This window comes from Prinia subflava, chromosome 4 (assembly GCF_021018805.1).
Source record: "Prinia subflava isolate CZ2003 ecotype Zambia chromosome 4, Cam_Psub_1.2, whole genome shotgun sequence".
In the NCBI taxonomy this organism is placed as follows: domain Eukaryota; kingdom Metazoa; phylum Chordata; class Aves; order Passeriformes; family Cisticolidae; genus Prinia; species Prinia subflava.
Genome location: NC_086250.1, coordinates 73,880,217 through 73,903,600, shown reverse-complemented (window position 1 = coordinate 73,903,600; position 23,384 = coordinate 73,880,217). Strand labels below are relative to the sequence as shown.

Sequence of the window (23,384 nt, the reverse complement as noted above, 5' to 3'; positions counted from 1 at the left end):
ACTTGCAGATTCAGCCAAAAAATAAAATGGTCTGTATGGAAGAATTCTGGATGAAGTTCCCTGGTAATTGCTATACAGTTTGGACAACTGTAGCTCCTTCTGGCGTTACAAGTCTATAAAAGCCTCCTGGAGCTGATTTCACTAATGAATGGTAACCCCAGGATGTGACTGCTGTCTCTGTCACTAGAAAATAGGAAGAACCAGCACTGTTGCAGCCAGAGCTGGCTTCTGAAATAATTTCACAGAATTTAAAGCATACAGCTGTATTATCTGCCCTGGCTTCTTTCAAGTCACACTATAAAATTTCACTTGAAAGGAGGAAGGACTCCTGCTAATTGGGTCACCCTGTTCTTTTGCTCAATGTGAGCTCAGGAGGCGTGATACCTGTACAAATGGAACCAGCTCTTGGCAGGTGAATCCAGGGCTTGCTTGCAGGGGGTTAATTCCTTTCTAGAGAAATACCTTCCTTCCCAAGCTTGATTACAGTGTTTATTTGGGACATCACAATAAGAAACTGAATGTAATTTCATGTTTGTTGTGGCAGGTTGCAGTCAAGTGAGTGGCCATCTTCCTTAAGTGCCAGCATTGATATGACTCCAGTTCACGAGCAGTCCTTGCTGATCGACTCCATGGATAATAATTCCAGCAGAGTAAGAATTTAACATTGACAGCTGTCAATTATGTGAGCTTCAGCTGATTCAAGAAACTGTGAACCTCCAGCAGTTAAATTCCCCTGCAGACAGACATAAATCGCTTGGGTGCTGTAGTTTTTCTGCTCTTGCCATGCCGGAAACAAAATTGGAAGGGACTGGTTCATGGACGACCTGCAGAGAGCAGGGGAAGGGGAATATTTCATGAGGATTGCCCTAGTGTTAGGATCTGACAGTGGAATGATTTGGGGAAGGTTTATGCTCATTAGCTTAAACAAACACACCTCCATGGTCTAGAGAGCGGTGGATGAAGGCAGCTGGGGACACAGCCATTCCTTGCAGTGACTGCTCTCTCTTTACTCTTCCAGACTCGGGGCACGCCTGGACTGCGGCGCCTGTTCCGCTCCGTGCTGCGCTCCCGGACCCGCTGGCCTCTGCTAGTGGCCGTGTATCTGCTTGCTCTCCATGTGCTGCTCTTCCTGTGCTTTACAGGCCACCTGTGAACAGGAGTGACAGCCTTTTCTCAGGCCTCAGCCCCGTGTGTGCCCAGGGCCTGCACACCCTCGCAGAAGGGCAGCTCTTGTCCCGGCTGCAGCCTTTCCCAAACCAGCCTGAAGCAGCAGCTGCACCCAGCACCTGGTGCTGCTGTCGGAGTCAGTGCTGGGGCTGAGGAACTGCTCGCGGGAGATCTGCCCTTCCCTTGCTCTCCACACATGAGTGGTTCATTTTCTGAGCCAGGATTGTGCTGCAAGCCACAAGGACAGCATCTGTTCCTGGACCTAGAAGTAGTACCACTCATTTTAGATAGTATTGTGCTGCAGTAGGAATAAGAAAAATACTCCTGAGTTGCTGCAGTACTTCAGTACTTCTAAAAATGCACAATCTTCCCCATCTTAGGCTGAATGCATGAGTGAGGTTGGGGGAGCACTGTAGCTGGATGTAAAAGAATTGTCTTACCTTTCTTCCACCCCTTAGATTTGCTCCATGGCTCAGAGCTGTGTGAAATGCATATCCTAAGGAAATTATGGGCACTTTAAGGAATTGAATCTTAAAATCATGTTTCCTGCTCAGTTGCATCTCCTGAAGAAGGCTCAAAATTAGTATATCTGGCCATGATGGACATTTAATTTAAAATCAGTCATATGTCTGCCCTGACAAGCCTGTAAAATAATGCAAATAATTTAGTTATTTAAAAGGAATAGGAAACATGAAACTGTTTTAGCTCTTAAGTTAAAACCCCTCCTATTTATAGCATTTGTGCACCTCTCATGATGGAAGGTGCTGCCTTACCTCTAGAAATTCAAGCAGCCCTGCTCCTGCCTTCTCATCCACTCATCACGAGACTGAACCTGCACAGGCTGTGTTGAAGGGGTCCATAATGTGCTGTGTGGGCCCAAAGCAAAGGCAGAAACTCCAGAAATAAACTCTCTCCCCTGTGCTGAGGGAGGGGCCAGAGTTCTGAAATGTTCTGATATCTCTGGTGTATAAAGCTGGTGCTGATGTTTGGACATGTTTGGACCCAAATCAAATTATGCAAATGGACTGGATCTTTTAGGATATATGGAAATATGGATATATTTCCATATTTTTTCTAAAAAGTTCCTAAATTTGATACTGCCCTCTTCCAGAAGGAGACTGTTGAATACAAAGGAAGTTCCAGTCATATTTGCTGTCAGAGTGGTCGTTTCATTCAGAGTACTGGCCAGGAGAATCATATCTGCCTCTTAGTAGAGCATTAACAGTCACATTTTTCCCATGGGAAAGAGGTAGTTCTTTCGATATTGCTGGTAAATGAAGCTGCTGTAGCCAGTGCAGAAAGCCTGTCTGAGGATGCGTTGATTTCACTGGTAGCTCAACCAGCTGGATCTCTGGCAGGTCCAGAGCACTGGCACTATATATCCTCTCGTGGACTGTCCGTGATTATCAGTGTCAACTTCCTCTAACTATGTCAAACTCAGTGACCAAATATTTTGTCTATAGCTTCCTGGGGTCTGAGCTCCTGTATGTATAATAAAGTTTATTTTTCAGATGGAATTTGTGTAACATTGTCATGTAACTGTCCAAGTGGAGGGTGTAGTGCTGCTCTATCACCACGCCTTGTGTGGGACTCGGTGGCACTGCAGGTCTCTTTTGTGTGCTAGTTGCAGAAGCTCTGTTTCTTTATACAGTATGAATGCCTAGGTGATGACCTTTTTTCCCTATCTCACATCTTGCTCAGCCTTTTTCAGCTGACAAAATAAGGAAATAGCACTTGAATAGGCAATGGCACATGGCAGGGGTGTTTGGAACTAATGATTTTAAGGTCCCTTCCAACGCAAACCATTTGCATGCATCGTGAAAGCAATTCCAGTAAAACAATATCTTGGGTTTACTTTTCCACATTTGCCTGAACACTGCACCCTGTTAAGAGTTGTGCAACCCCAGGACAGGTATGGAAGTTGGCAACAGTGAGCTGGAACATGCTGATAGTTCAGATGTCACTGTTGAACTGTCCCCTTCCAACTTTCTATAGCCAAAACCAGGTACCCTTGTTCATAGTCACTGTTACAGTTCTCCACCACCATCAGAACAAAAGCCAGCACTGGGGTGTTGTAAGGCTGTAGATAATGTTTCTACTAACAGGACCAAGGATTATAAGCAAAGTATGTTTCCTTAAAGCCCATGCATTATGTTTCCTGAACTGAAGAAAGGCACAATTCTGATGCCTCAGATAAATTTAAATGTTTTATCCCTGCAGATGGAACAGTTATAGCTTAGATTAAATATAGGAATAAAACCTCAAAAGGAACTCCTGGTCTGCTAAGTGTAGTCTGACTGAACAGCTTTGTGGTTTGACCTGATGAAAGATGGGGCCTATGAGCTGATGTTTCCTGTCTCAAACATTTCAACATTTTGTTTCTTCTCCAGACCTGTCCTGCCTTGACTTTTGATCTATCTTCAGTAGAGCCTGAGAAGGAGGTCAGCCAAAGAAGCTGTGCTCTGTCATCCCTGGGACACTCATGTCAATTCAGCACCACCACTGAGGCTGGGACAGGGTCTGGTTTTGTGCCAGGAGGAAGGCAACATCGTGGGTAGGGATGTTACTGCATGGAGCTCTAAGGGGAACACTCCTGATCCTCTCAGCTCCTGTTACAGGAGGATCTGTTACAGGTGTGAGGATCTGGGAATGACAAAGCACATGATGAGGTGCAAGGAACCTGTGCAGGTGCCCTCACTTGAGGGCAGAATAAGCCACCTCTCATACTGAGCATTAAGGCCAGTGCTGAGGAGAAGCAAGAGGGATACAGTCACAGGTGAGTCACTCCTGAGCACAGTGAAAGCACCCATGTGCTAGAGTCTTTTCAGGAGTGTTTGCTCTCTCCCAGGAGCCTGAGACAGGGATGTCACCAGACAACTGACTTAAGTTCAGAGCAGCCTTTGGACTGTGCCCATTCTGGGGTTTTTTTGGGGTTTTTTTTTGGTTTTTTTTAATTCATGTGGGTACTGGTGATATTGCAACAAGAAGTCCAAGTTTGATCAAAGAAGTTTTTAGGGCCCTGGACAGAATGGGAAAAAGTTCCAGAGCATAGTTAGTATTCTCCTTAATCCTTCAAGCAATGGGGAGAGATATTGAAAGTAAAAGGCATGCCCAAGACCTAGCTTCAGGATTTGTGCCTCCAGTTTGTTTTTTATACCCATGTAAGAGTCTTCTTTAAAACACAAAGTGTGCTGGGACCTGATGGGATCCCGTGTGCTGATGGGAGAGCTCTGGGTCTGCACTGCATGGGTGTCTCAGGGCAGAGGCAGCCTGCAGGGGAACTGCAGCACCGGGGCCAGCTCTGGGACTCGGGACTTGAGCAGAGCTGGGGGCTGGGACGCAGGAAGTGAAAAGAGCTGAAGTTAAAACAGGAACTCCGAGCAGACACAGGCCCAAAGCTCTCTTGGGCAGCAGGTCCCTGAGCAAAAAGCAGCAAGTTTGCCAGCAGGAACTGGTGAGCCTTTAAAGGTAAGAACACTTAAGGGGGTTTTGGAAGTGGAAAGTGAAAAATGACTACAAAAAAATGTAGTGTTTGGTGGGCAAAGGTAACTCCTTCCAGACCAAGCGTGTTTAAGGGGGCAATGCTCGGCATTTGCTTCTTAGGATGTTGTCTGTCATCATTGTGGCTCTTGTGTTTCAGGCTCTGAAGAACCACATTTCCAAATCTACTAGCATGAATGTGCTATGTGGTAGCCCTATATTTGTGCTGTAGCGGATGTTTTCCCAGGGGAAAATGGGACAAAAAAAAGAGTTGAAATGCTACCCTGGCTGATATTTCTCATATAGACAGAGTCCAGAGCCTTGTGATACGATTACAGCCTGTGGTTTGTCATGGTTCCCACAATGCATGCCAGGTGGCTTTGGAGAATGAGTGGTCAAGAAACATTTACAGCAGCATTTAAAACCTTCATCCATCTTGTTTGAGCTCAAATCAGCTGCCATGATGACGAGCAACCCTGTGCTAGCTGGTTTTTACTGCTGGTTTATGCTTTACAAAAATGAGCAACGAAACTTAAAAAAATCTTTGGTGTGAGAGATACCAATAAATGAGGGAGGGGAAAAGAAGAAGAAAGGTGGTGTTAGATGGGGTTGTGTGGTCCATATGAGCCTTTCTGCTTCCTCTGCTTCTAATTGCAATTAGCTGTATTCCATTTGGCACTGGGTTGCTGTCAGTGGGGAATGTCACTGACTGGCTGTGGTCCTAAGGTACCTGGAGAAAGCCTAAAACCAGGTCTTCACTGCAGATCTTCCTTAGCCCTTCAACTTCTCCCTCAGCTGACTATCTGGCCTTTGTTTAATAAAAGAATCATCTCTGCTGTGCTCATTTGGTTTCTGTTCTCTTTGCTCCCTGGTCTTACAGTGCTGGTTCTCTGGAAGGGACAACTTGAAACTCAGCTGGAAACAACAGCTTGAAACTGAGCAGTGCACTGTACTAAACCAGGTTATTCACTTCAGCAGCTTTTGACGTGCAACAGTTAATTACTTAGCATAAACAGAGAATTACTTAATTTCTCACCATAAACATTTTGCTTTCACAGAGGGCAAGTGCCCCAAGTGCTCAGGGCTGCCTGAGGCTTCCATGCAGCCGTGGGCGTGAGGGGGCAGCGCAGCAGAGCCGCACATGGTAAAAGCTGCTGTTAACTGAAGATCAGCACACAGGAGCTCTCTTCCTTCCTGTTGATTTGATCACAGTTTGCTGTGATGGAGAACAGGGCTCAGCTCAGTCTTTCCTGCACATTTTCTTTAATCTTTCTCTCTGCCCCACAAAAAAGCTGCTTTGGGCAACACAGAGAACTTGCGGTTCCTCAACACCATAGGCAGTATAAGGGGTGGGATATGAAGGGATGGGGCTCTGATGAGAGTGATTGCTGCGGGGTGTAAGAGGCACCCAATTCGTATTCTCTCTCTCATTTTGTAAAAACTCTGTTGTTTGGGGAGGGCTTTTTCATCATGGTTTTTTTCATGGTTACCTTGAAAATGAAACGCAGGGGTTTTAGATTTTGCATAACTTTTAACTTCCACTTCCTGGGCCCATCACTTCCCCCAGGCCTGCAGGAGTGGTTCCACCACAGCCTCAGCCAGTTTAGCCCTACAGTGCTTTTAGCCCCATTTCCCATTTTCTCCACTGACAGACATGACCACCACACAGCACCAGCTCTGTCACACCACTGTCCAGCCTTGCTCTGACCCTTCTCTAGGCTACCAGGCAGGGATTAAAAGGCTGAAAAGCAGACAAGAGGCTTGAGGAGTCCACCTCAGTTCCAGCACCACAGTGTCACGGTGCTGGAGCACGGCTCAGTGGTGTGCACGACCATGCTAAGGGGGGGTAATGCAGGGAACAGCCTCCCGCAGCACAGAAAATTAATGTGTGTGAAAAGCAGAATCTGGCAATTGGATGCCAACAGTCCTTTACATTGTAAAAAGGTGTGTGCTCCTACTGCAGAGTCTGGGTGCACAAAGGCTGTGGTTTACACCTACACTCCGTGTGTTTTGCTGTAAGACATGCTGGGGCTCAGGAGCTGCTATTTTGGGGTGCCCTGTGCTGTATGAGGGGCAGATGTGTGAGGACAGGCGGCCTGTAAGGGCCCCCTCCAGCCCAAGTTCTGCTGTGACTGGGTATAAGCCAGCTGTGGCCATGTGTGGCCACCCTGGGTGACACCATGTCCTTGTTGTGCAGATGTGGAAAGCAGCTGTGGGACACAACGTGTCAGTGAAAGTGGAGGCTCAGGGAGACGACTGGGACACGGACCCTGATTTCGTGGTGAGTGTCTGGTGTGGCAGCTGCTGTGAAGAGCTCCTGGCCCTGGGCACTTGCGGCTCAGCTCGGGGCTCAGCAGGGCTGCAGCACCGCTGGCAGGGCAGGATCAGCTGAGCACCATCAGCCCCTTGTAGGTACTGTCAGCTCACCTGTCTGAGCTACTTCTGACACATCTCCGGGTTTAGTCTCCAGAACTTCCTACATCATTGCACATCCCGTGTCTGACCACAAGTAATGGCACTTAAGGAGTACAGAATATTCTCAAACCTGTGCCCTGGTAATTTCCCTTCACATGTTCTCTCCACAACATATGTTACAAGACACAGCAAACACGTTTTCTCTGACCCACACTGTTTGTAACTTTACAGGATCCAGGGTTCCCCTCATTTGTCGTTTTTCCAGATGAAAAATCCTACTCTGTTTACAGTCAGCTTGTGCAGGTGCAGCTCTGTGCCTCTAACACTCTTGTTTTCTCTCTAGTTCAACTCTGAGTGAGCTTGTGAGAGAGTGGAAGGGGAACCCTCTGCATTCATACAGGGTCATGATTTTCATTTTCCATTTGGTTCTCTATTACTTTCCTAATAAGCCTCTCCTGTTGAACAAGAGTCCTGTGTTTTTCAGGTTTGGTCTTGCCTAATTATTTGTGGTAAGAAATTCTAGTTTGGAGCAGAAAATCAAATTCCTTTCTCATGGTTTCAAGTTATTAAGGTTTTAGATAAAATGTACACAGTCCAATTTTTTTGCTTACCTAATTTCTTCTATTTGTGGAAGCATTCAAACCAAGCGTGAACAGAATAAGACCTCGAATTAATTTTCTCATTCCATTTAATATATACGTATTTTCAGCTGTATTGTATATTAGGAAAGACTTTATTGACGCTTCACTTTATAGAATATGTTGTATACAGACCTTCCTCAAAGCTACAATAGCAGGCTCTAATAGCCAGGCCAGAGGGCTGAGGTCACTGCGGTTTCTCGAGTATTTTCCCGAACAGCGAATTGCGCACATTCCGGGTGTCCCTCGGCTCTGCGGAGTGGGTCGGAGACCCCTGCCCGGCCCTGCCCTGCCCTGCCCAGCGGGGAGGGGCTGCCCGGTCCGACGGAGCGCTCCGAGCCCCGTGCGGGCCGGGCTGACGGCCGCGGTCCGTCCGCAGAACGACATCTCCGAGCGGGAGCAGCGCTGGGGAGCCAAAACCATCGAGGGCTCCGGCCGCGCCGGGCACATCGAGTGAGTGCGGGGGCCGTGGGGGACCGGGGGGACAGAGCGGGCCCTGCCGGGGTGGGGAGCGGCCCTGCGGAGGAGAGCGCGGCGCCTCCGCGGGCCCCGTTCCGCGGCTGGGGGGGTCGGGGGCGAACACCCGCACACGGCGCTGCCCCGGTGCAGAGGCACCGCTCCTTCTGTGGCGGGGACAGCCCAGCGCAGCCCTGCAGCGTGTCCGGGGCAGCACCCGGAAAAAGGACGGCGTGGGGTCCCGAGAAGGTGGCGGTGTAGCCCTGAACAGGGCTGCAGGAGAGCGGCTGGCTGTCCATTGGTCCCCCTGCAGTCCCCTCTCGGGCACAGTGGCTGCGTGTGTGGCTGGCGCCCAGGGGAGCCCAGCGCAGGCAGCCGGGCCTGCCTGTGTGTCCTGCGGGGCTTTGGCTGGTGCAGGGGCACGGGGATGCTCCAGACAGCTGCATGGCTCTGCAAAATCGACACTGACCTGCCCTCTCCCTGTCTGCAGCATCCATCAGCTGAGGAACAAGGTATCAGAGGAACATGAGGTCATCAAGAAGAGGGAGCTGGAGACCGGCCCCAAGGCATCCTATGGCTATGGGGGCAAATTTGGAACAGAGCAAGACCGAATGGATAAGGTAACGGCTGTGGAAGGCTTCCTTGGGCCTCGGTGGAAAAGTGCTCTTCTCATAAAGGAAGAGGCATCCCTGTTTTCTGGCCTGACCCTGAAGGGAGAGAATGGAGAGTATGCATGGCTGCACAGATTCCCACATGTCCAGCTAGCCCATAATCTGTCTCCAGGATCTGTTTGAATTCATTTATATAACTTGTCTATACAACTTCCTTGCAATGCTCCCTTTAGCTGTGAAGGGCTTCCTGTGGCTGTTCAAGCCCGCCTAACAATTAAATCTGGTGCCTCCCTACTTGTGCTTGGAGAAGTAATGTATAGTTATTCTCTCCTCATATTCTGCATTACAGACCTCATATCTCCCCAACATAAAGCCCTAGACTTCAGATCTGGTCTATGTTTTGTGAGAATCATTATCACACTTTTTCCAGCACCTTTCAGCATTTAACACTTCTTTCTCAGAAGTGAGATGATTAGGTTGCAGTAGAGTTCCATAGGTGTGGTCACTGTGGGATTGAACCAGGATGGCAGGGTGAGAAAGACTGTCCTCAAAAATGCCCTGCTCTCCCTGCCAGAGCTGTTGTAGCCAGGAACTGCACACACTCCTCAGGAGAAGGAGCAGAAGCTGAAACCAGAGAAAGGCCAAGAAGTTTTGTTGTTTGCTCAGCAAAAGCATCCTCACTGTGGTCCAGCAGAGTCTGAGCACAGCCATTCCATTTTGGCATTGAGTGTCTGTAGTCCCTGGCCACAGCACCTCCAGCAGGGAGAGCAGGAGCCTGGTCTGGCCTGTGGCCAGGTTTGCTTGCCCTTGCTGTCAGATACAGAAACGGGGAATGGGTGCCAGACCTCTGCCTGGAGTTCTCGGCTGTGTTTGCCTATCTGCACCTCTCTCTTGTCTCCCCTGTGATTATCCACCTGCAACTCCACCAGCACTTGAGAGCAGCTGGCATTTGGCATCCCATACTTTGCTTAATGAGCTGGCAGTGGGGATGGTTTGTGAGATGGCAGCCCCTGAGGCTCCTCCCAGGCCTCAGAGCAGAGCTGCTGCTGGCAAAGGCCACGTGGAGAGTATGGGCACCATGGGCACAGTCAGCTTGGACCTGTTACCCTGTGGTTGCCAGAGCACCAGCAGCATGTGGAAGCAGCTGTGGTGCCTCTGCCTGTGCACCACGGATGCTCACGTCACGCCGTCTCTCCTCCCAGTGCGCAGTGGGACACGAGTACGTTGCAGATGTTGGGAAGCACTCCTCCCAGACTGACGCAGCCCGGGGCTTTGGTGGCAAGTTTGGGGTCCAGCGGGACCGAGCAGACAAGGTGTGTTGGACAGTGCAGCTGAAATGCGTCCCTGTGTCCCGTGCTGCCCCTGGAGCACTGCTGCGTGCCTGACTGTGGCTCAGTTTTCAAAGCTCGGGGCGTGCAGGGTGTGCCTGTGCCATGGCCACGCTGAAGCACAGCTCACCTGTGCGGGGCGATGGGCGCAGTGTGGGGCTCCTGGGGAGGTGACTGCTGTGCACTGCTGTGGTGGGCCTGTCCCACCCAGGCAGAACACTGTTTGTGCAGGGGCTGTGGTGTTCACCCCTGCGTGCTGCAGCACCAGCCAGGGAGCCAGTAACAGCCTGGCCCCAGGGAGGGAGGCTGAGACCCATCTTGGCCCTCAGGATGATTGATAGTCCTCCCCTTCTTGTTCCAGTCAGCACTGGGCTTTGAATACAAGGGTGAGGTGGAGAAACACTCGTCCCAGAAAGGCAAGTCCATGGGCACATGTGCCCCCTTGACCCCTTGCCCAGCTTCTCTTCTGCTCCCAGTATCACATGCTGTTGGCTGTGGCACAGTCTCCTGTCTCTTGAATCAGATTCCTGTTCCCAGTCCATCACCCTTGTGGTCCCATTTGCTGCCCATCCTGTACATCCTGCTTGTCTCTGTGCTTTGCTTTGTTGGAAACCCTGTCCTGGCTGAGCAGAGGAGACACCCCCACCCTGTGATGGATGGCTCGTGCTTCCTCTCCTCTCCAAGCCCTCGTAGAACTGCTCCAGAGGAGGCCTGACCACTGTAGCACTTGAGAAGTGATTGCTGGAGAAGCAGCCCTGTGAGGAAAAGGCACAGCAATGGATATGAAAGCAAAACCCTACAAAGCATCCAAACTTATGCAGAGTTCTGCAGATAATCCAACAAACAGTACAAGAATTAAAACTAAGGGTATTTTAAATATTCTGTACCCAAGAGAAGATGAGAGGGCATGGTCTGTTGCTGTTTCAGGTAAATGTGAGGAATACTGCATTTCCAAGGAAAGAACTGAATCAGGTTCATTTAAAAGGAAACTGTAAGAGAAGGAAAATGGTTTGAGGCATTCTTGGTTCATCTTAAAATAATGAATGACATGCAGTTGTGCTCCGTTAGCATATTCTTGTAGACACAGGAATTCATCAGGCTGTGTGAAACCACAGAAATTGTTCAGGAAATGGAAATGTCAGAAATAGAGTGTTTGGATTGCTTTTCATAAAAACGTGTCCACACTGGAGGCTCCAGCAGCAAGGTAACAGTCATAAAATCTGTGTTTACTGAAAACAGCTCTCTTAAAGATCCATTTCATAACAGCCCCATAGGTAAATAATAGTTTAGTCACAATAAGTTTAAGAATTTTTAGGGCTTACAGATGACTGAGCTTCTATGAAACAGAGATCCATTCTGGAATACAAAATGTTCTTATGCATATTTCTCTAGATCGCAGCCTCCATGGACTGGTACAGCTGAAGTTGTCAGAGAAGCCTCAGCTCAGTCCTGTGAGATGTAGACCTGCCAGAATAGCATCAGGGAACAGGGAGAGGTGACTCAGATTTACTCCTGAAGGGCAGGATTTAGAGACTGAGCAGGCAGGTGTCTGAAAGGAGGAGTCTGTACAGCCAGGAGTCAGGATGGAGGCTGAAATGTCTCAGGAATCAGCCAGTAATAACCAAGTGGTCCTTTGAAAACAGCTGAATATGGCTGAAGTCATTAATGGATCACTGGTTTTTGGAGATGGAAAAAGGAGAGGCACAAGGCAGCTGTGCTCTCACACAATGGCCAGTGTGCCAGGGAGAAGAGTGGGAGCAGGTCTGCAGAAAGGGGGGTTCAGCCTTGGTGGCAGTCCCCAGGGTCAGGTGCGTCCTTGTGGAAGCTGAGATTCCTCTATAGCAAGCATAAGCCCTTTTGCCATTCCAGTACTCCCAAGGCTCAGTGTCTTACTCATAGCCCTTTCCCCAGGCTGGCAGACCACAGGCTGAAATCCTGGCTCTGGAGGTGGGTGAGGGACTGATGTCAGTGGGACGAGGGTTGGGCTGTCGGTGCCCAAGCCCTGCTTGGCTTTGCCTTCATGGATCACAGAGCTCCCACTGTCTTTGGCACATCCATTTCCTTCCTTTCCTCCTGGCCTGTTGTGTCTCCTGGTGCCCTGACCCCATGTGCCCCCATTCCTGTGGGCTCTCATCCGTGGTGCTCCTTGCCGTCCACTCTGCCCCCTCCAACCCTTCCCTTTCTGTGGTGTTTTCCATGTCTGCTGCTGTCCCGTCTCCCTGGGGGCCCTTCCCAGTGCTGCTCTCCATCCTCTCCTCACCAGCCCCATGCTGGGGGCAGCATTTGACTCCATTTGACTCCTCAGATTACTCCAAGGGCTTTGGTGGCCGTTACGGAGTGGAAAGGGACAAGGTGGACAAAGCAGCTGTGGGATTTGACTACAAGAGCCAGGCAGAGAAGCATGACTCTCAGAAAGGTGAGCCCCAGCAGCCAGGTGAGCTGGAGAAGCTGAGTGAGGTGGGGGAAACTGAGGGGGCTGGGGGTGCTGGGGGAGGTGAGGGAGCTGGGGGAGCCAGCTGAGGGGAGGGAGCAGGCAGTGTCAGGGCTGGAGCTGGGGACTCTGCGCACTGGGACTATTGGGAAATGTGCTGCAAGAATGGTGGAAGAGCTACAGGGAGCTGTTGGGAATGGGCCAGGTGAGGAAAGCCATTGCACAGTGCACAGCTGCTGAGAAGAGTTCAGGCTAAAGTAAGAGGAGCAGAAGAGTTCTGTGGGCATAGGGGTCTCTTGGACAGCGTACCACCGAAGGAAGGGTGAAGGGCAAGCCCAGGCAGGTGCTAATAGCAGGTGACATACCCCAGGGAGGAGGGAGGGCTGTTGCTGCAGCACTGGTGGGGAGATCTGGCCTTGTTCCATGTCTTTCTCAAAGTCCCTGGGATGGAAAATGTGTGAGAACAGCCTGAACTCACACTGTTGCCACTTGTCTCCTTCCCTCCCTTGTGTGTTCTCTTCCATGCCCTGATCTGGATCTCTGTGGCTGCAGACTATTCTGTGGGCTTTGGTGGGAAGTTTGGGGTCCAGAGGGATCGTCAGGACAAGAACGCCTTTGGCTGGGACCATCAGGAAGAAGTGCAGCCCCACGCATCCCAAAGAGGTTGGGCAATGTTGCCAGAGGTGGTAGCAGTTTCCTTGGAGCACACAGAGACCTGTGTCTGGAGCTTGTGGTTCATAGTAAGAGATCCAGCTGCTGAAAACAGAATGTATCCAGCATGTTGCAGAGCAGCTGAGACACAGTGAACCCCAAAGCACAAGGGCAGAGTGGGTGGGAGCTTGGACCAGTGGGGGACATGGAATGTGAGTCCCTCAGTCAGGACTCCCAGACTCTGCCGTGCTTTCTCTGTGAGAGTCGTTCCTAACCGTAAGCTCATTGTAACCTCCCTGCCCCAGTTCTGCCCAGATTTGCTCTTTGCACACACGAGTCACACACTGAAGTCAGGAGCTCTCACAGAAATGAGGCAGAGCAGATCCCAGGAGTGCCTTGTGTCCAGCATGTTTGACCTCACTGAGCAGGACCACGCTCCACTCAGCTGGAGCCATGCACTCACCCTGGTGCCTTGGCCTCGGGTTTGGCAGCTGCAGCCCTGCACACTGTGCCCTCAGCTGAAAGGAGGGCAGGATTAGTCCTCAAAGCTGCTGTCCAGAGCACTTAGCTTTATCTGTACGTCATCACACATGGAACTAACTAGAGATAACACATGCAAACTCATATCACTGGTCACAGCATAACAAAGTCAGAGGTGCATACAAAATGCTATAAAATAACATTTTTTCCCATACAGACTATGCCAAAGGATTTGGAGGTCGTTATGGGGTCCAGAAAGATAGAGTGGATAAGGTAAGAGTGCTGCAGCCTGCAATTGCTTCCTCCTAATCACTGCTTTTTGCCCAGCTGAAAGAGAAGAGGTTCCCCCAGTGGAGGTGAGATCCCAGTGCCCAGTGCACAGATATGGCAGGAAGGAACTGGAGTGTAAAATACCAGAGGGTGCAGAGGGATGCAGCCTGGGGAGACTGTAATGCAGTAATTCCTCATGGCACTCTGACACTCCTCACTTCTCTGCTATTTGTTATCCTCTGCCGGTTTTTCACTCCTATCAAGGAGTGACTCATGGTCTGTTTGGGTGCTAAATCTCCCTGCACACCTTGACAAACTCCAGCAGGGATGGGATTGGCGTAGATCAATCCGCTGTGCATGAGAAGAGGTCACCAAGGTGCTGGTTCAGGTTTTCTGTTTGGGCTGACACAGGCAAAGCCCCATCTACAGTCACATCTCAGACTGAGGCACCAGGATCAGTTCTGTGCTTGGCTGGCTGCCCTGAAGGCTTGGTCTGTGAAGGGTGTCCTGCCAGTGCGTGGTGACCTGCATGGATGTGGATAGGCTAAAATAAGTGAATCCTGGGGCTTTGGGGCATTTGGAAGAGGCAGTGAGGGTGCCTTCCCTGAAACCTCCTTCCCCTGCTGGGGCACGGTGCTGTCTCTGGCACAGCACCAGCGCTGCTGTCCTGGGGAGCTCGAGGAAGCAGGGCAGGATGCAAAGACACTGAAAGCACCCACATGGTCCTGCCCGTGCTGGTGTGTAGGCTGGGCCAGCAACAGAGAGGGAATGTTGTCCTGCCCTCAGAAGAGATTAGTGCTGTGAATTTAACAGCAGCAAAGGGAGGGACATTGACAAAAGGCACATCTTGTATGTGATCAGAAACAACACGCAAAAGCAGATGAGGACTTGGTAAAAGGGCTGTGGGTCCTTTGGGAAGCAGGATGCAGAGGGGATAAGCAGTTCTTGTTTGGCTCAGAGTGAACATGATTTTGTGCATTTTGAGAATACTGAAGCATATACTAACATGGTAAAAATAAGGATTATTTAGGCAAATAACTAAGTTTCAGATTGCCTAGTCCTCAGGAATGGAGAAATGCTGAATTCACTGCACCAGAGCAGAGCATAACAGACCCTCAGGCAGCCTGAACTCCCCTTTGGTAAAGTTCTGGACGCTCAGTATCAGACTAAGGCTCACACAAACTACAAATGCTGTCATACACAGCATGTCCAGACCTGTGCTGTGACCTGTGGACACCTGGTTCTGAGCCTGCAGGCTGGTTTGCCTGCCCAGGTGTCTTTTCTGCAGGGAGAGCAGAGCTACTGTCAGGGCTCCATGGCTGCAGTTGGCCACCAGCCTACTGTGACACCTGGTGTAAAGCGTCAAGCTGAAAAGTGGGTCCTACCTGCTCGTTCCTTTTTGCATGAAGTAGTTTTCTCATGAAAGCAGATAAACCTTAAGCCTTCTCTATCTCACATTGTTTTTCCTGCACCCTCCCCTCCAATGCCTTTCCCCGCTCAGCCTCTCTCCACACGCCCTGAAGCCGGTGATGCCGCAGGTGTTCACACACAGCCGGTGCTGTTTCCAGCCTGTGCCACTGCACACCCACGGCAGGCGAGGCAGCCGTGCATGCAGCAGGGAAGTGCGCTCAGGCCTCATGCCACGGGCAGTGCAGGAATGCATGCATAGCGTCCCTGGGCCTGGGACACCTGACAGATGGCCAGGCATCCTTCCAGGCATCCTCCCACCTCCTTGCCATGGTACAGGGAGTGCCCCAGCCCTGCTGTCCTGTGCCACTGCTCAGCCTCCTGCACTGGGCTCCACAGAACCTTTCCAGCTCTCAGTGCCACCTCTTGGGCAGGGACACCTGTGTCCTTGGCTGGGAGGCAACAGGCTTGTCCCCAGGACAGGGAGGTGTCAGAAGCGGGGACTGCAGCCCACAAACAGCCTCCCCTGGGGCAGGGCGGGTGTACAGGTGAGGACAAACACTCCTGAACAAAGCTTTGCCATCACCAGTACCCAAAGCCAGCACTGGCATTGCCCAACAGGCTGAACAGTTCTTTCACTTCCTCTTGCAGAGTGCTGCTGGCTTTGATGAGATGGCAGCTCCCACCTCCTCCTATGAGAAAACAAGACCCCTGGAGGCAGGTGAGACCTGAGAACCAGCTGTGGGCTTAGGAAGCTGTGGGCCTCAGTCCCTCTGTGGCAGCATGCTGGCAGGTGTGTGCAGTGGTGGGATGGGGTTTAACCTGTGCTGTAGGGCAGGAGAAGGTGGCTGAACTGCAAGTTCTCTGGAAGAGGCTGAGGTCTGTTTCTCCTGGATGCTTGGGATGGTGGAAGGAGGACGTAGGGCTGGGTCAATCAGCTGTCTCCTCACAGGAGCTTCCAGTGGCACCAGCAGCCTGCGGTCCCGGTTTGAGCACATGGCCAGGTCGGCAGAGGAGGGGAGCAGCAGGCAGGCAGAGGAGGAGCGGGGCAGGCGGCAGGCCCGGGAGCACCGGGCGCCTCAGCAGCAGGTGAGCCACGGCTGTCTGGCCGTGTCCTCCAAGACTCATGGCACAGACTTGTCCTCAGAGCCCTGCAGCTCCATGTCCTTCTATCTGGCCTCTTGAGGGTAACCTCTGCCTAAACTGCTTCCCTGCAGCTGCCAAGAGTGGCCACTGAGCTTCGCAGTTGTCACTGAACTTTCCTTTTCAGCTCAACAAACACTCATGTAAGGACATATCTGCACCCAGCCATGGTGCCTGTGCTCTGACCTCAGCTTGTTTTGCCTCTGGTGCCTGGCAAACAGTGTGGTTACTGCTCCCCAGCACTGCTATTCCAGCAGTCTGTATGTGGGATGCACCCCAGCAAACTGGAGGTGGCAGCCAGCCCCTGTTTGTCTGCCTTCCCACCTGGTGGTGTTCCTACACTCGGAGGACACAGGGGTGTTAAGAGTGCAGCTGCCCCCCCGTCAAAGTGCTCCTGTTTGGGGCTGCCCCACTGTTGTCACCAGCCTGTGAGTGCCCAGGCCCAGAGCAGGTTTGTAGGTGGAGGAAAATGTTCTGAGTTGCTCTGTTGGGCATGTGAACAGCCATTGTTCAAAGGGACTGAGCGGCCTGATGGCTTTTCTCCAGCAGGAAATCCCTCCGAGAGAGAAGGAGCCCACTGGGGCAGCCCCTCCAGCCATGCCAGCAAGGGTACCCGGGAGCACTGCTGGGGACCAGCCCGTGTCACCACGAGAGCAGGTGCCAGGGCAGCCTGGAGAGCGGGGAGGGGAGCAGGCAGAGGGGGCTGCACCTGGGAGGGGCTGTGCTTTATGTGCAGCCCTGCAGGAGGATGTGGAGCACAGCCACGGGGTGTGAGAGGCTTTGGAAGGATAAGGGGGAGCATTGGGAAGGGGATGGGACATGGCTGCACAGCACCTGACCCCATGGGACGAGCTCTGGGAGTGGGCCAGTGCAGTGGCACTGCCATGCTGCAGTGAAGTATGAACAGAGTTCAAACACGTGAGTCCTGAGGGTCTCCAGAGCACTCCCGGCTGCTGCTCAGCACGGCCTGAGGAGCTCGGCTGTTTCCTGGTGTTCAGGGATGATGCTCCAGGTTTGCCCTGGCGGCAGTAAAGGGGCTGCCTTAGTCAGGTGCTGCGAGTAAGGGAAGGGCTGCCCGTGGTGTGCTTTGCTGGTGACTTTCCTGTCACTTTCCCCCCACGTGGCAGGAAGCCAAAAGGGAGGATGAGGAAGTACCACCCACTTTGCCACCAAGGCCAGCAGATCTGGATGCAGAGCTGTGCAAGGTCCCCAGCCAGGGCCAGCCCACCTACAGTACAAGTTTGGATGTTGGTGGGGACTATGAGGAGCTGCCCGAGCCCTCTGACTACTGTGACATTACCAGTGGAGGTGCTGACTATGAGGAGCTGCCAGCCCCGCTGGGAAATGACTTTGGAGGAGATGGAGGTGAAGACTACGAGGTGATCCTTCCTCAGGAGCCCAGACAGAGCCAGCCCCACCCGGGTGAGTACTGATGGAAGAGCCCATGTCTTGGGGAGCTTGTACCTGTCCACTGACCTCACTGGATGTGTGGGACAAACTCCAGAGGGAATTTTTATCCTGAAGTTTACTGTGGTCAGGATGGCAGTTTCTGATGATGGAGACCTGGTTGTGTCCCACTTCCCTGCCCAGCTCCAGGTGCAGATGAGCTGCATGGGATGCTGGACCTGGACCAGATCCAGGAATCTGCTGGAGCGGGGTCTGGGCAGGAGGCTGCCACAGGCCTGGGAGAAGCTGGGTGTGGACCAAGGCTCTGGCTGCGGTTTCCTGGCAAGCGGCTGCCGGTGCTGCACTGGGGCCTGCGGGTGCCCCTGGTGCAGCCCATTGCCCATGGCTGGTGTTCCTGAGACCTGGTCTGGTGGAGGCCCCTGGTGTGAGGAGTGCAGGTAGCCTTTGTTCAAGCACAGGAGCAAACTGCATGGGCTGCTGTCAGTGCTTCCATCGCAGCTTTGCTGGCACTGGAGATGGCGAGTGAAGAGGTTGGAGTTATCCCCAGCCTTTTTCTTGGGAGAGGAGAATGAAAGATCAGGACCCAACTGTCTCCTTGAAGAAGGGGCGGGAACTCACACCTTGCTTTGGGCTGTGTGTACCTCTCCTTGCTGCCAGGGTTTGGATGTGCTTCCCCAGAGCTGGGCTGCAGGGTGGCACTGGCCAGGACTGTGGGGCTGCCTCAGCCTGTGCCTCATCCGTCTGTGCTGTGTTCTGCAGGGATCGTGGATGGTACTTACGGGGGGCAGAGCCCCGGGATCTGTGCAGTGGCTCTCTACGATTACCAAGGAGGTGGGTGTGCCCTCAGGGCTCCGGGGACGGCGCTGTGCCCCGGCAGGGCTGTGCAGCGGGGACGTGGGGGTTCACCACATCAGCAGTGCGGGAAGGACTGTGACTTGGTGGTTTACATTTCTTCCACCTGGGAAGCAGAATGAGACCCGGCTTGGGAACTGTCATGGTGTAGGAATAGTATTCTCCAAGTTAGTACTCCCAGTAAAAAAAACCGTGCATCACTTCTTCTCTCCAACTGGAGGCACAAAAAGGTAAAGATCACAGGCTGAGATGGCTCCCTCCACCACATTTTCTCAACCCCAGAAGAAACCCCATCTTCCTTGGAATCGAGAGTCCCTTTCCCCCACCCCTGGCAATGACATGAGGTGGTATAGAATAAGCTCCGTATCTTGGTCATGGCCCCTCCCAGCTACTGCAAAAAATTAGCCTTGTCCTGGCTCAAAGCAGGATAGGAACAGAGAAACTTCATCTTTCATCTGTGAGGTCTTGCTCTTTCTCTGCTTTATCTGTGCTGTTGGATGGGGGTTGGGTGAGGTAAACTCTTGGAGGTTACCAGAGCAGTTGTTCTGTCTTCTGCTTGGGGGAAGGTGGGAGGAAGGATGTGGACCAGCACTCTCCGGGGTTCTCTGCATTGTGACTGTCTTTTCTTGACGATTTTTGCAGATGGAGATGATGAGATTTCTTTTGATCCTGATGACACAATCACGCACATTGAGATGGTGGATGAAGGCTGGTGGCGGGGACAGTGCCACGGCAGAGTCGGCCTCTTCCCAGCAAATTATGTGAAGCTTCTGCAATGAAATGTGCACAGTGCAAGCTGCTTCCTTCCAAACTTTTGCCTCTGTTGTGGTTTGACACTGGCCAAATGCCAGATACCCACTAAAGTCACTCACTCATCCTCCCCTGCCACAGCTGGGCAGAGGAGAGAAAAATTTAATGAAGGCTTCATGAGTTGAGATAAGGACCGGGAGAAAAGACTCCAAGGGCAAACCAGGCTTGATTTAGAGGTACAAAATTAATTTGTTACCAACAGAGTCAGAGGAGGATAATGAGAAATAAAATAAGCCCCTAAAACACCTTTTTTCCCTCCTAGCCCCTCCCTCCTCCCACCAACAGTGCAGGCAGACAGAGCATGAGGGTTTTGCTCAGTTTATCACTGAGATTTTCTTCCTCTGCTCTGGGAGAGGAGCCCTGTCCCTGTGAGACCGTGGGGTCCCTCCCACGGGAGACAGTTCTCCGTGAACTTCTCCAGAGTGGGTCCACTCTCATGAGCAGCAGTCCTCCCAAAACTGCCCTGCCGTGGGTCGCTCTTCCAGGGGGTGCAGCCCTCCAAGGACAGGCTGCTCCAGCCTGGGAGCAGGGCCCCTCTCTCCCCTGGCCCTTCCACAGGATCCCAGCCTGCTCCAGGCACCCACCAGCTCCAGCGTGGGCACCTCCCCGGGGCTGTGGGGGGATCTCTGCATCCCCATGGGCTGTGCATGGATCTCTTAATCCCCGTGGGTCCGCTTGGACTGTGGGTGGATCTCTGCATCCCCAGGGGCTGCAGAGGAACCTCGGCTCCGGTGCCTGGAGCAGCTCCCGCCCCTTCTTCTCCACTGCCCTTGGTGTCTCCATGTTGTTTCCCTCACATGTTCTCTCCTCCCTTTTCTCTAGCTGGAATTCAAATTGCTCCTATCTTTGTTTTGATTCTCTTCTTAAATCTGTTATCACAGAGGCGTTCCCATCATCTCTAACTGGCCCAGCCCTGGCCAGCAGCGTATCCATCTTCAGAGCCATCAAGGATTGGCTCTGCCAGACGTGGTGGAAGCTTCCAGCAGCTTCTCACAGGAGCCACCTCTGTGGCCCCCTTGCTACCAAAAATCAGGCTGTGCAAAACTAACACATCCCACCTCTTGCCTCTGTGGATCACGTATTTCAGAAGAAAATCAAAACATAGTGAGCACAGTTTGTTTGTAGTCAGAGAAGAGGAGGTGGTGAGAACATGTGAGGGAAGCACCATGGAGACACCAAGGTGAGTGGAGAAGGAGGGGCAGGAGGTGCTCCAGGCACCAGGTACCATCATAGCAGGAACAAACCAGGGACAGCTGAGTAGATTTCTCTGCAGGCCGGGGGGAGGACCATGGTGTGAAGTGTTTTTTCACAGTCCTTAACTCATGGATCCTTCATTTAATTTTTTTTCCCTCCTCTGCCCAGCTGTGGCAGGGGAGGGTGAGTGAGTGACTTTTGTGGGTGCCTGATGTTTGGCCAGAGTCAAGCCACAGCAGCCTGTCTCTGCTTCAGCCTTTCCCATATTATCAGCTTTGGTTCAGCTTAGTATATCCAGCTCAGAGAAATATCAAGGAGCAAACTGGCTGTGCCAGAGGAAATGTTTTGTCTTATGCCCAAGAGGATTTTGATTCCCATCCACTTCCAGGTGGGAAAGGTGGGATGGTTTAAGAGCATATGAGTGCAATATGTCTTTTTTATCTAGGCTGCCCCACCTGTCAGCCAGCAAGCCTGCAGGACTGTGTCCTGTTCCCAGTGGGGCAAATCCCAGAGCAGAAATGCCAAATCTAGTCCAGGCAAGGCAGAAGGGATGTGAGCTGTGGGACTTTTGTCAGTTGCTGTGGCCCTGGATCTCATCCTGGTCAGGGGTCAGGGAAAAGAGCTGGGAAAGCCAAATTTGTGTTTATTCCAAGGAAGGGTTTCCATTTTTAGGATGAGCCATGTTTGCAGCATGGACCAGAGAAACAGGAGCGTGGTCTGTGTGCCCCTTTTGGGCACAGGTGTGTCTGTCCCCGGGGGCTGTGGCCTCCCTCACCGCTTCTGCTCTGGCCTGGCTCCAGTTGTGTCCTGGTGATTCTGTGACAGCTCATGTCCCCTGTGCCTGCTGGAGGCTCCTGAAAAGGCCCCCTGACTCTTCACCACAGATGTGGGGAAAAGGTGGGCAGGTGGGAAGCAGGGCAGGAGGAAACGTTTCATTGCTAATGTTTAAAACTGTTTTCAGAAATGCAAAGCAAAGCCCTCCCTCAAGCCAGCACCTCTTAGGTGGATGCTCAGCTGTGGGAATTGTTCCTCTGTGGGATGCAGGTACCATCATAGCAGGAATAAACCAGGGACAGCTGAGTAGAACAGCACCTGAGGGGCTGTGGGGGCACACCCCAGTCACTGCCAGTAGTGTGTGCAGGGGGTCCCACTGTGGCACTGAGGCTTTAGAGTTCAGTGTGGTTCACAGGTGAGGTCTGGGCCACCCAGCAGTTGAACAAGCCCGTACTACCTTGGCAGGAGTGTGGCATTCCTGCTCAGTGTTTGATCCTGGGAAAGCTCAAAGGCTGTGTCTGTCTGTCACAGGAAAGATGCATTGGGGTTCAGGTTAAAAATTACCAATTTTAATGTAACTTTTCCCAAGGTTTCTTGTTTGGGTTTCTGGTTGGTTGGCTTTGGGGGTTCTGTTTGGAGTGCTTTGGGTTTTTTGTTTCTCTGGGGTAACTTCCCCAGTCTTTTTCCTTGTGCAGTTTCTGCTGTGTTTCCAGCTGTCCCTTTCCAGGGGCTCTTCAGAAAGGGTTCATTGGTCAGACTCTGGTGTGTCCAGTGACACCGGACTGAGGGTATTTCAAGGACCTTTCTGAATCCAGAAGGGCAAATAGCAAGGAGGGCTGAGGGGCTCACAACCTGTCTGGATAGGAGCAACAGCCCAAGCCAGCAGGTGGGTTACAGAAACATTTCTTTCCCTGAAGAGTAAACTCAGCATGTGTTGTGCACTAAGAAATGGCAAACTGCTCCCAACAAGGCTGTGTGCCTCCTAGTCCCACTTCTGACTCTCCAGTGCGTTTCTTGGGGAACAGATTAGATATTGTTGGGTATCTCTTGGTAACTGAGCTACAGATGAGCATGTTTGGGTCCAGCTGGTGTAGGCTGTGTGACTGCAGGTGTGACCTGCCTGTGTCATCTCCTTTGCCCCAGTGAGCCCCTGCTCCTGGCTCTGCTGCAGTGCTGGACACTGCTCTGCTTCATGAACACACCTGCAGATTTGGACACTGCCCCCACACCCACAGAATCATTTGAGCTTGGACCCAGGCTGGAAGAGGGGACTGAGGCAGCCGCACATCCCCAGCCAGTCCTCAGCCACCATCACCCAGAACCACACCACACACAACAGCTGCGCTGGGAAATGTTGGGTTTTGGCCAAAAAGCAAAGCATTTCTGGTGAGTTCAGTGCCACCAGCTCTCAGTGCTGAGACCTCCATGTCTGACTGCAGCACTGAGACCACGGGTGGGCTGTGCAAGCCGCTGTGCTTATGTACAAAGTGCTGCAGAGCCTCCCTGGCAGCCCTTTCCCATGAGGAGACCCAGCAGACATCAGATTTAAAGCCAAGGCACATGGGAACGGTGGATGATGGGACAGCCCCTCTTGCCCAGGCTGGGTTTTGCAGTCCAAGACACTGCCCTTGTTCTGCACAGGGCCTGACTCAAGACCTCGGGCAGCCCTGAGGTGGAGCAGGTGGCTATGCTCAGGGCCAGCACGTCTGCCACCACATGAATTTGCTTTTTGCAGGGTTCCCTGGCAGTAGCACATCTGCAGCAGGTCCTGTGCCAAGCTCAGCACATGGCATCTGGAAAATAAAGACAGAATCCTGACCTGTAGCCTTGTTCCTGACTTTATTTTGCCCTTCTGCTGTCAGTGATGTGC

General features: G+C 52.0%; 2 protein-coding genes across 5 annotated transcripts in view; both read left to right on the top strand.

Annotated features, from left to right (window-relative positions):
• Positions 1-2,684, top strand: part of GOLGB1 (golgin B1) — a 42,000-nt gene extending 39,316 nt beyond the window's left edge. For both annotated transcript variants that reach the window (XM_063397222.1, XM_063397224.1), the window contains 2 exons: positions 545-650; positions 1,019-2,684. In XM_063397222.1, coding sequence (XP_063253292.1) covers positions 545-650; positions 1,019-1,153 — 241 coding nt within the window. In that variant the 3' untranslated portion in view covers positions 1,154-2,684. The remainder of the gene's footprint in view (positions 1-544; positions 651-1,018) is intronic.
• A 124-nt stretch (positions 2,685-2,808) lies between these two features.
• LOC134550487 (src substrate cortactin-like) lies at positions 2,809-23,332 on the top strand. 3 transcript variants are annotated; one of them, XM_063397231.1, is made up of 15 exons: positions 2,809-4,635; positions 6,845-6,928; positions 8,080-8,153; positions 8,647-8,776; positions 9,970-10,080; positions 10,457-10,511; positions 12,401-12,511; positions 13,079-13,189; positions 13,875-13,930; positions 15,986-16,055; positions 16,287-16,423; positions 17,027-17,134; positions 17,605-17,899; positions 18,644-18,715; positions 19,379-23,332. In XM_063397231.1, the coding sequence occupies exons 2-15, from the start codon at positions 6,845-6,847 to the stop codon at positions 19,513-19,515; spliced, it is 1,551 nt and encodes a 516-aa protein (XP_063253301.1). In that variant the 5' UTR covers positions 2,809-4,635; the 3' UTR covers positions 19,516-23,332. The 3 variants fall into 3 exon arrangements, with proteins under 3 accessions (XP_063253301.1, XP_063253300.1, XP_063253303.1); XM_063397230.1 differs by having other exon boundaries at positions 17,024-17,134; XM_063397233.1 differs by lacking the exon at positions 17,027-17,134.
• The last annotated feature ends 52 nt before the right edge of the window (positions 23,333-23,384 follow it).

Excerpts from the sequence above, each read along its gene's own strand:
- LOC134550487 (XM_063397230.1), top strand. The coding sequence starts at position 6,845 with ATGTGGAAAGCAGCTGTGGGACACAACGTGTCAGTGAAAGTGGAGGCT. Across the intron at positions 8,777-9,969 it reads AGCAAGACCGAATGGATAAG|TGCGCAGTGGGACACGAGTA; the intron begins GTAACGGCTGTG and ends CTCTCCTCCCAG. Across the intron at positions 16,424-17,023 it reads ACCGGGCGCCTCAGCAGCAG|CAGGAAATCCCTCCGAGAGA; the intron begins GTGAGCCACGGC and ends GCTTTTCTCCAG.